Raw genomic sequence first — 12,134 nt, forward strand, 5'->3', positions numbered from 1 at the left:
AATATATTTTTTCTTTAAAATAATATTGAGAATATATGTATATATATATATATATATATATATATATATATATATATAACTAAACTTTGTATTTAGGTGAAAAAAAATATTTAAAATTGTGGAAAACATGTTGCTTAATAAATATCAGCAGGATTTAAAATAAACAAAATCAGAGGGGTAATTTTAAAGATGAATGAACCCCCAAAATTAAATATTTTTCAGCTTATTAACAATGTTTTTAAAAATTATTTTACATATTTAATTCAGACTATAAGTGCATATGAATTCTAACAGAGAGAAAAACATAAGATGATAAACATGAATTCACACATTATAGTATGTAATAGGACAATAGAGGCTAAAGGGATAAAAAAAAAAAACTGTCATCATTTACACCCCCTCATATTGTTCAAAACCCATATGCCTTTCTTCTGGAAGACAAAATAAGATGTTTTGAGAACTCAGTGCTTTTGTCCATACAGTGGAAATCAATGGTAACCAAAACTGTTTGGTTACCAACATCCTTCAAAATACCTTTTGTGATTCATCATCAGTCACACAGGTTTGGAATGAGATAAAGGTGAATAATGACAGATGACAGAATATAATGATGACATTAGTAAATGATGACAGAATTTTAATTTTTCGGTGGAATATCCCTTTCAGCTGTGTGTTTCCTTGTTGGAGTCATTAAATACAATATGTCTAAAAAACACATTTGGTTAATGCTCAACTTTAAACATCAGTATCCAGAGGAGGCGACCTGTCCACACAGGGAGACAGCGAGTCCTGACTATGAGTAGAGCTTATTCCAGTGTCTGAGTCTGTGTCTGTCACATCTGTAGGGGAGCATGTTAGTCTGACCTTGCCTGCTGTCTGCTGAGAGACAGTGGCCCTGATCTGGCTCTTCAGAGATACAGGGCTAGACTGGTCTGAACAGGCCCCCAGCTCAAGCGCATTGAGTTGGGCAACCAGATGCTGGTATTCTTGGTTTTGGGACTGCAGGGCTGTTTTGTTCCACTGTAGTTCCTTCTCGATTTCCTGCGTTTGAGCATGGAGGGAAAGCCCAGCACTCATGCTTGACTCAAGTTCATTGCGTAAGCTTTCCAGCTCTAAGAGATCTGAGGAGGTCAACGCAAGGTTAGGTTCCAGCTCTAGTTCTGGACTAGCAGCTGCTGCTTCTTTCAAGTCTTCTAAATCTGAAGTCCGGTTCCTCAGTTCTAGGTCAATATCTTTGCAATTTGTGCAGTCACATGTTCATACTATACATTTGAAAAAAAGAAACAGGTTAAAAAGTAAAGCTCATGTACAAAGTCTGTAGTTTGTTTTAATATAAAACAATTTTGTTCTTTCACCTTGTTCATATAGCTATTAACAATTTGATACTGCTTTTGATAATTAAAGATTACATTAAAATATTTTAATTTAATATATTTTTTCTTTAAAATAATATTGAGAATATATGTATATATATATATATATATATATATATATATAAGCTCAAGCGCATTGAGTTGGGCAACCAGATGCTGGTATTCTTGGTTTTGGGACTGCAGGGCTGTTTTGTTCCACTGTAGTTCCTTCTCGATTTCCTGCGTTTGAGCATGGAGGGAAAGCCCAGCACTCATGCTTGACTCAAGTTCATTGCGTAAGCTTTCCAGCTCTAAGAGATCTGAGGAGGTCAACGCAAGGTTAGGTTCCAGCTCTAGTTCTGGACTAGCAGCTGCTGCTTCTTTCAAGTCTTCTAAATCTGAAGTCCGGTTCCTCAGTTCTAGGTCAATATCTCGAGAGAGCTGATCAATGAGTTCTTGGTGCCTGCAAACATGTAGTTCTAGTTTCTCAAGTCCATCACTGGTGTACAGGTACTCCTGAAGCTGGCTGTCAAACTGGGACAACGATTGGCTGCCATCACTCTCGGTGATGCTGGAGCGAGGTGTGGGGCTGTTCCTCAGCTGTTTCTCTGCATGTTCAATCTCCAAGTCTAGCTCACGCATTTGGTGAATCTGCTGCCGTATGGTCTGATCCTGTGAGATGATCAACGGCACCAGCTTACTGATATCTTCTGAGCCCTCTGATGTCTCTGCTTTCTGAATCTTCTCCAATTTGCGGAAGGCCTTGTTCACCATGCGCTTCTGCTTCTCCGCAGATACAGTCTTGGTGTACTGTGCAGGTCCTTGCACCCATCTTTTGGACCTCACTCCCCGAGACTTCGAGGCTCTTTTAGCTCCTTTGGATGATGGCACAAAATCACTGATCTTCATGAGGACAAACTGTATGAAAGGTTTCTCATCACCCCAAGCATTCCATAGTCGGAGAATTCGAGTGAGAGGTGGCAGTGCCCTCTCAAAGCCCTTCCACCTTTCAAGGATGCAAAAGTCTTTAGGTTCCCCATGTAATAGCCTCTTACTCTCTGGTAAAGTCTGGTGGTCCTCCAATAAAGCCTTGACTACATCTGCACAGGTTGTGTGCTTGGTCACTCCACAGACTGCTTTTTCTTCTCGACACACAAGAACCTGGATTTCCTTCCCTGGAGTTTCCTCTACAACCTTAGACCTGGTAAAGAAATATAGCAAGTGTGTATTATAAACAACAACAATCACAAGTGTAATATCCCTTAAAATGACTACAAATATGGTCATTTTATACAATAAATACAAATAATATATTACAAAATGGATAACTATAAACTACAATACATAAACTATAAACTAGGCAAATTGTTCATTATTATTATTATTATATAAATAATAATAATAATAACAACAAAGAATTCATTACACACTAGTGTTTTGTATCATACAGCAGTTGCTAGCATAAAAGCAATACTATAACATTGTAGTGTAAGAATATAGTGATTACATTTTAGACACTCACGCCTAAAAACACCCCATAACTGTTGTAAATCACTGTAATAGACAGACTGGAGTGGCTTGTTTCTTACACGTACAAGATGGAATGAGGTGAAATACATACAGCTCACATCTATGATTCAGGAGTCATTTTAGTCATAACTGTACTTGACACTGCTGATGACGGATTCACATCCATAGCTCAGATTTTAAATGGCACACTAAATGACTGACATTATTCAGATGAGCAGAAGGCTTCATGACAAGTGCATCATAGCATCAATTATCTGAATTGGTTGTTTCATAATTTTTCATTCTGTTCAGGTCATAACATCAGGTATGACTAATTATCGCTCTTAGTTCAGAACTGTAGAGACTAATTAAAAACTGTTAAAAGCTAGAAGCAAATCTGAATGTAAAATTTACAGAGGTAATGTTTATTTCTTAGCATTAAATAAATAGTTTGATTGCTGACATTTTGTAAAAGGTGACCAAAATACAAGTGGTATATTTTGTCTTAAAGGGGTCATATGATGCTATTTTAAAGATCATTATTTTGTGTATTTGGTGTAACAGAATATGTTGACATGCTTTAATGTTAAAAAAACACATTATTTTTCAAATACTGTACATTATTGTAGGTCCTCTATGCCCCGCCTCTCTCAAACGCTTCGTTTTCTACAAAGGTTACTATTCAATAGTAGTCCAATAAAGTGCGTCCATCCATCATAAAAAAGCGCATCACATGACTCTGGGGGGGGTCACGGAAGTGATGAACACGGAAGCGCAGAGGACTGAGTCACGATTTAGAAGTACAAAACGAGGATTTGTAAAGAAAAATGTTGGAGGATTTCGATATAAGTCAAGTGGAGGATTCGTCTGAAAGAAGAAAGTCATATACACCTTCGATGGCTTGAGAGCGAGTAAATCATGGGGTAATTTTCATTTTTGGGTGAACTATCCCTTTAATGAATGACCTCAAAAGAATGCAATATATATGCAAGAATGCAGGTTAGTTAATATTTAGAAGACCCTGCTGCTACTCTACAGAAAAGTAAATAGTTGAGCTAATTCACATAGGAGACTAACCAATACACCACTGGTATACAGAAAGACAAACTATCCTTAAATATACTGTATTCTGTAGGGCTACAGGCCTTTATCTTAGACTGAAAGTATACAAACTAAATGAAAAATTGCCATTTGTTAAATGTTGCATGATGTAACTTACTGTATACAATGCTATTTTTAACAGTTAACCCCACAATCACACCAGTGCTAGTAATTCTACATGACATCATTGACATGACATCATAACAGAAGAGTGCAACCCTGGCATTTACATAATAAGCAAGTACAGAAGCTTGTCCACACATGTCAGAGACATTACACTGAAACAGACAATATGCTACAATACAATACAAGCGTTCACCCTCAAATGGTTAACAATGTGCTTTCTTGGCTTGCTATACAATTTGGATCCATTTTAAGAGCTTGTTGAAGGAGTCTGAGCAACATGAAATGTCAGAATAATCTACATTGGGAATTCAAAATGAAATGGTCTATTTTATTTAGCCTTTTCCAAAATTGTCATGAGTACAGGAAACAAAAGAGGGGGAATGGAAGCACCTGTGTTTGTCTTGTGGGAAAATCAATGGTGACCAGCGGCATCCTGTTACATACATCCTGCCACTAAGTTCATGTATTGTGAGGCAATGGAAAATTATGAATTCCATTTCATGGATATATTGCAAACAAATGGAGTGAAGCACTACAACAAACATGTACATGCATGAAACAAAAGCCTGGTTTGAAATGTAGATTAGATGTATCTGTTGTGCCCTAATGAACATAACACCAGAGACATTATCAGAGAACCACTGAAGGTGAAAAGAACAGAACACTCTGCTTCTCAACTCACAGAGCAGACACAAACACACATGTGACCGCCAGACTTGATCCTTGTAATACAGAGAACACACTGTATCCTTCTACAGACTCAACACAGTGACTGGACATAATCTCCTGAACTCAGTCTATCAAGGTTTATTAGGCTGTATAAAAATATGCTTGGGAAATTAAACAGTGATTTAACAAAGATGTGCAGATCATTCAGTGCTATATCTCATTAACAAAATTCATTATCGTTATATTAGTACATTTAGTCAAAGTTATAGATATTGATTATATAATAAATCCTTATGCAGCAGATGACCATGTAAGTTAAGATCAGATGTAGTTTTAATTTATGGATATTGCCTGTGTTGACTGATTCATTAACAGGTATCTGAGAGGACTGAGAGATTTTAGTGGGCACATGTGAACTGGAGAGAGGCAAAAGTGAAGGGAGGAATTCATAATTGAAATGTTCACGTTATAATGTAAAGGAAACATACTATCTATACTGTAATTTTTTTTTCAAAGTTATAAATAAAGATTAAAGAAGCATGTTTTGCAAGAAAATACTTTACTAAAAAATGACTTAACTTTTCATTTAATGTGTTACTTGCCATTTTCTTTGTAATTAATTGTGGAATTTACTAGCAATTTCTGAGCGATTTCTTTTTTTCTTTTTGGTATAGCCACAGTAAAACAGAGGCAGCGACAAAATCAGTGTGCTTCCTGAGCCCTATCTAAAAAGCATGAGAGGTTTTTGAGGAAAAAACTTTTTTCACTGTGGTTTGCTGGTTTTCAGAAAGTCTTGATAAGCATCACTAAGAAGTCAAAACATCTCCACTGCATGTTTAGGTGGAGCAGTTTGTCTCAACAGCTTTAGCAAAGCAAAGTAGGTTAAAAATTGTAATGCTTCTCTAGAACGTTTTTATTTAAGCCGTAACAGAGTGTCATTATGTTTGGTGCTCCAAAATACCCACACAATTACGGCAGCTGAGATACTTTAGCTGAGTGTAATAACCACCTCCAGTTTAAACTGTCGTTGTTAGAGCATATACCTTTGTACTTTCACAAAAAGCATGCCTATGAATTAAAGCATAAATCAACAGTTAGAATGATATTCTGCATTGACCACATTAAATAAAGCAGACATAGAGTTAGATTACCTTTGATTACATTTCACTCTGAACATTTAAGATAATTACAGTTGGCTTATGCTTTAAAGGTGATTTTACAGCATCATAAAAATATAATGTCCCCCCAGAGTGTCTCAAGCTTAAAAAGACTAGTAAAGACAACTAAAATGTCTTGCTGTGCAATAAATTGTCTGCATAGAACATGCATAAATAGATAAAAATGGTGAAAGATTTGGCAAAACAACATAAACCCCGACATGAACCTTAAAGAGTGCAAACTTTTAAAAAAATAATTTTGGCAGTAATTTATGCTCTCAATCAAAGTGCTTTTTTTTCTGTAGTCTTTGGCTCACTTGAAATATATTCAGGCCAAGTCTAGCTATAGCTAACTACCCGACCGTCATCTACAATATTGTTGACGCCACTGGAATCTAGCTACCCGTCAACTATATTGCATATCTTCTAATGATGTGTACATCTCTAACACTGCGATAAATAATGACAATATATTTATGTTGTGTACCGTCGATACTGACAGCGATCGTGCAATTATGGTTGCTATGGTTACCTGCTTAAATTTCTGTTCGCAAGTTTACACATTTAGCACATTTTTACTGACTTTTTCTTACTGTTATGTTATTGTTTGAAATGCATACTTGTAATTAAAAAGAACACATACTTTTAAAACCTCCATCCCCCAGTTCAAACTGTCTTAAAAATTACAAACATTCTCTAAATAAGTTAGGACAAAAAGAATGCTACATGTACTAACTTTCATAATAATAATAGTAATCTAAGACCTAAAGTAACTAAATAGGTCAATTATATTGAATACGACACTACAAAATTAAGCCTTTTCAGTTAATTTCATCAAGACTCGGACGCACCGTTATGCACATCCGTCGTCATTCGCAAGAATTCATTTAGAAAAAATGATTCATTTTGGAGACACTCATTTTGCGTTACTTATCGCCAGCTACCAGCATCCAAGAGAGGCACCAGTGCAAGCAGAACAACAGCATCAAGTGTAACTCGACTCTCTGCGACCATGAAGCGAAACACTTGAGTGAGAGCAAGTGTTGTTGTTACAGGGTTTACAGCCCACAACAATAACTGTACGCGTTTAATTACGCATTCTAAGAAAGATAAAAAAAACGTAATGTTTCTCGCAATTTCTACCTTTTACGCTTGTTTCGACCTTTCAAATAAATATATATTTATTTATTCCATGAAATGTGTGTGGTAAGACTGCGCAATCTTAAACGAAATGGAGTGAATCATACCTGTTCTTCAAACGCGCCTTCAGAAAGTTTTTTCCAAAAGGAGCCATCGCGCGTCAGTATGATCGCAGGTCAGATCCAAGACATCGTGTGACAGAACGGAGCGCGTAAACCTAATCAAGAAAGTGCCACTGAAGTGCTGGTCGTGGAAAAAGTTGAACAACTTGCGAACTTCAAAGTAAGAGGAGTTTCAAGCAGGGCCGGCCCACTTCACACGGAGGGAGGCGACAAAACCCGCTTGTTGGATAACTGTGTGAAGCTGATGATTGTGATGATAGCATCTCTGTGCTGTTTTGGAGAACGGGGAGTGTTGCTACACATTTTCCTTCAGCGTCTGTAACTCTGTTTTTGTTTTCCCTTACGCTACGACTATCTGATATAATGCTCAAATATTTATCTGCAACAATTTGAATCAGTTAGACATTAAAAATAAGCGCAGTTAAATGAATTACAGACTGTTAAAGAGCGCTGATATTACCACATACCCCACTACTTGAATAGGTCGTCACAATAATAACAAATATTCTACAAATATTCGATATTCGCCATCTTCATTTTTAATTACTTTTATTGTGGCAAATAGGTTATGCCATTCTCCATTAATACCACACTTTTCAGTTTAAACATCTGATTTCAATATAATCAATTTCATGGCAAATACAACAGCTATTTTTTTACTCTACAAACAGGATTCTATTTGTCCTGTGAGTCTGTCATGTTTTTATAGAATCTAACACACCTTAGGAGGTTGGTGGTCATGATTTCACTCTTGTAACTCATTTCTGATTGGTTAAACTGACAGTGTAACAACACTCCCTTGTCTTTAATTCTGTATAATGATGAATTATAATGCATCATAATATTTCAACCTTGACATTGGCTATCATCATGTATCTGGATAGAATATTTGTTTTTGGAAGCAATCAAAAGTAAAGCCCGTTTCATTACAAACTGTACTAACAGAATCTTTCAAGGTTAAATGTCACACATTGGATTCTCAAAACAGTCTATATTTTATCTAAGCACAGTATGAGCAACACATAACAATGGAAAGCATGACGGACAATAAGAGTTATTATTGGGCTGACATGGAGTTGAACAATACAGGATAAGATTGGTAATTCTTGAAGACTGTCAATATCAGTGAGTTCAAATGAAGGCACTGCTCAACCTCTCCAACTTTCATCATCCCGCTTCTAAGAACTAATCATAAATTCACTTCTTCACTCCCCCCTCCCTCCATTAGAATGAAGAGAGGAACATCAAATGAGCATTTCTGAAAGTTTTGACGTCAACAATCAAAGTGGTTTCTGAGGTGTTTGCTGATGTCATCGTGACACAGGACAAGAGGGCATGGAGGGAGGGATGGAGAGAGAGAGAGATATGGAGATGGATACGGGAGGGGTAGGAACGATAGTGCGCTCCTCTGACATCATAGAGGCTCTTATATACCGGGTGGAATGGAGCTCGCCATTCCTCACTTCACTTCTGAGAAAGCCAAGAGAAGACACAGCAAACAGGTTGGATAAGAAACCAAGAAGACAGCATCGTGACTTCTGCAGGACGCACTGTGATTTTCTCTCTCTGTCTCTGTAACTCTCTTACAACTTATCTCTCGTATTCTTCCATCCGTTTTCACACCATTTTATGACCTTTAACCCTATGGACTTGGGCCCAGCTTGAATGTGCAGAAACTGTGGGACTACTAAGAAAATGCAGATGCAGCTGACCTCCGTTATGCTCCTTTTTTTATTGTGTAATGGACTGTGTTCAGGTAAAAGCACTTTTATCAATTTATACAGACTGATTTTACTTCTTCTAAAAAAGCAAATTTTAATTACCATTTAAAAATTACCAATATTTTGCCAGGTAAATATTTCATGATTTTGATCTTTGACAGCTAATGTTCACATTATGTCTTTTAATGTCTTTACTTAGTTTTAACTATCTGCTATGTCTTTATCTAACTGATATTAAGGATAATCAGTATTTTCACCAGCAGTATGCATCATTAGACTCTATTATGTGTGGATAATTTTATTAGCAATTGAATAAAGATAAAACTTTAAAATGCAACTTAAATAGATGGAATCGTATATACATAAAAATGTTTGTTTACATTTGCTGTAGAATATTTTTCTGCTTTTATGGCTATTTATACAGTATATCACAATTTCCCTTTGAAATAAAGAAAGTCACTCATTTAATGCTCTAATGTCTTTAAGACATTTTATACTTTAGACTTAAACATATTGCTGGGCATGTATCTTACGGTTCTACCTATCTTGGAATATATGAATAATATGAAATACAAACCCATTCACTATTTTTCATGATCTGATTGAATTAAAACAGACTCACTACTGTCTACTGTCAGTATGTGTCTGGTTTCTCTGTACTTTGATGTGTGTATACTCATTATGTGTATAGTCCTACTCTTAAAACATGTCAACATTGTGTGTTTTCCCCCTCTTTATAGATATAGACCAGGGAAAAAGGGCAATAGAGGAAGAGGTACTGAGAAGTCTCCTCACTTCAAAGGTACAGACTTGCTTTTAAAACACCTGTTGAGTGGGAGCCAACAGAGGCAATACTGGCCTTATATGGGGCCTTAATATAGATATGCCCTTTGACTGTGGGGCAGCTGAATTTTAAATTAAAGTCATGGTTATTTCATGGTTTTTGGTTTAGAGAATACAGCAAAAAAAAAAAAACTACAGATTTATTAAACAAAATAAACAATAATCTTTACCAGTTAACTTTACCATCACAAGCATTAAATCTGTTTAATACATCTGGAGAGGCATTTTCACAGTGAAAACAGAATAGCACAGGGCTTTGGGATTTATAGTAAAATTAGGTTTGTGCTCCAATCACTCAGCATTTCATAAAATGGCTATTGTCTTCATGAATGCCATGGTGCACAGCAGTCCACAAATGTAGATGCTAACTGATGTTAAACGTAATACGAAATGACACGTTTTTGTAAACTATTGATTGAAAAAGACAAAGCTTTCAATCAGGCAGCAAATCAGAAGCAGTGTACTCAAAAAGGAAAATGGATGAAGCTTTTGCACTCTACTGGTGGACCAAATGATGTGTCATTGCCCGAAATGATACTCAGCTGCCTTCATTCATTCAGCAATATTCTGCACCGCATTAACATCCATTATCTATCGTCAGTACATCTGACTGTTATCCATTATCAATAGAGAATCATGTAGCATCATGGTTTTTATAATTTTCTTTACATTTTTTTTTGAATGCTGACCACAATTTTTTGCTTTTGTAACTTTCCGTATAGACATCCTCTCTACTGCAGAGTTAATTAATAATTATGACTTTGAATACTGACATTAAATGATGTCTTTAAGGCTAAGCTTTTAAAATGTCAGCTGGCCAAGTCTAATTAAATGTAGTGCAATAGTTACTTTAATGGCAGACAGCCTGCAGGTCTTATACAGGTGACATTTTCCTGTTATTTAATAAGAAAAAAAAATCTTTCAGTTTGATATGTTTGAATTACTGAGATTATTTGCACTTATTTTTAATATCAAACTTATGAACTCATATGTGATTGTGTTATTTGAGAACAGTGTAATTTAAGGTTTAGACAAATTTACAGCCAGCAGGTTGAAAACAGATTTCCAGATATCACACCAGGCCTTGATCTTGTTAGATTCATCCTGTGAAGGCCAATAAAAACACTAGAGAAAACTCAAAATGTGCTTATCCAGTATTGGCACCCTGTAAGTGGACTGAGAATATAGTAATGGCTGGAGACAGCGTGACTTTTTTATAAGCTGAAATAAAGCTGAGAGTGAGAGTGAGTCATTGTAAGTAAACATTTTTGTTCTCTCACCATGTGTGTAGGTAAAGCAGAGCAAGCACATCGCCCCCCTGTGGCAGCTGCCGCTCCAGGATGTGTGCAGGATGATGAACAGTCTTGGGGAGTCGTGGCAGGAGGACTGGGGCAGTGAGGAGGAGCAGGAGGACGCGGAGGTTCAGGCCGACTATGAGCAGAGGGTCTCGGGTACCCTCGCCCAAAAGCTTGAGCAAATGCATGACCTCCGGAACCTCTGCAGAGTCCTGCAGCCTAGAGAGGTGAGAGATGACATATAGGCATTTTTGTCATTTTTTGGGTAACAATTCATAACAAAGGCTGCTTTTTTATATTTGAAACATAGGGTGGTTTATAAATATTGATGCAGATTTATGTAAAAAGCAGCATGAAATTAAAAATACCAATGGTATTTCTTCTTCCAAAATGTTTAATTTCAGTTTTATACTATATTCAAAAGAAATGTTGCCAAATTGATTACAACACAAGCCAAAAACAAACAAACAACAAAAAAAGATTGCATACATAAAGAGGCTAAATGGTTTATGAACATTTTAATGCTTGTTGTTTAGCTGATGATTTTTCTTCAATAGCACTACAGCACCAATGTCAAGCAGTGTTATTTTAGTATCTATGAGATACTATTGTTTTTTTTTATTAATAGTTTGAATTAATGTTTCTTTTTATATTTTCTGTTTTTATTAAAATTTTATTTATAGTTTTAGTAATTGTTTGTGTTTTTGTCATTATTAATTTTTATTTTGGCTATATAGTTTGTATTTCAGTTTTAGTTTTAGTTTTAGTTATTTTAGTTCATCAAGTTAAACTAAATGAAAATGAGAAATATTTCCTAGCTTTTTTTATTTATTTATATATATATATATATATATATACGTGCACACACACACACACACACACACACACACACACACACAGTACATGTGTCGCCTCATGGTCATTAAAATTCACAAAAATTGCCCTTGCCTTTAAAGTGTGGCCCTATCATTATGAGAAGTAGACTCCATCAGTTATACATCTTATTCAAGCACACTTCAGTGCTGCTCTGAGGAGAAATAGAAATAGAAAGAGCCAGGCGATGAACTGAGCATCAGTCAGGACTTGGCAGTTAATTGAC

The 12,134-nt window shown here is 36.0% G+C and overlaps 1 protein-coding gene and 1 long non-coding RNA gene across 2 annotated transcripts; one reads left to right on the forward strand and one right to left on the reverse strand.

Annotated features, from left to right (window-relative positions):
* Positions 1-250: 250 nt before the first annotated feature.
* LOC107740470 (ras association domain-containing protein 9-like) lies at positions 251-7,292 on the reverse strand. The gene is made up of 3 exons (XM_016552928.1): positions 7,162-7,292; positions 1,718-2,553; positions 251-1,172 (listed from the first exon to the last, which is right to left on the reverse strand). The coding sequence occupies exons 1-3, from the start codon at positions 7,206-7,208 to the stop codon at positions 736-738; spliced, it is 1,320 nt and encodes a 439-aa protein (XP_016408414.1). The 5' UTR covers positions 7,209-7,292; the 3' UTR covers positions 251-735.
* Positions 7,293-8,656: 1,364 nt separating this feature from the next.
* Positions 8,657-11,080, forward strand: LOC107740479 (uncharacterized). The gene is made up of 3 exons (XR_001640083.1): positions 8,657-8,932; positions 9,638-9,699; positions 11,032-11,080. It is a non-coding gene; the product is annotated as an uncharacterized LOC107740479 (long non-coding RNA).
* The last annotated feature ends 1,054 nt before the right edge of the window (positions 11,081-12,134 follow it).

The sequence above is a fragment of the Sinocyclocheilus rhinocerous genome, unplaced genomic scaffold (assembly GCF_001515625.1).
Source record: "Sinocyclocheilus rhinocerous isolate Xijiao unplaced genomic scaffold, SAMN03320098_v1.1 scaffold2055, whole genome shotgun sequence".
Classification (NCBI taxonomy): domain Eukaryota; kingdom Metazoa; phylum Chordata; class Actinopteri; order Cypriniformes; family Cyprinidae; genus Sinocyclocheilus; species Sinocyclocheilus rhinocerous.

Bases quoted from the DNA above. Each gene is read 5' to 3' on its own strand.
- LOC107740470 (XM_016552928.1), bottom strand. From the start codon at position 7,208: ATGGCTCCTTTTGGAAAAAACTTTCTGAAGGCGCGTTTGAAGAACAG. The intron at 2,554-7,161 runs GTATGATTCACT...TTTCTTTACCAG, and splicing joins AAGGCGCGTTTGAAGAACAG to GTCTAAGGTTGTAGAGGAAA. The intron at 1,173-1,717 runs GTCCAGAACTAG...AAGAAGCAGCAG, and splicing joins GAAAGAAGCAGCAGCTGCTA to CTGCTAGTCCAGAACTAGAG.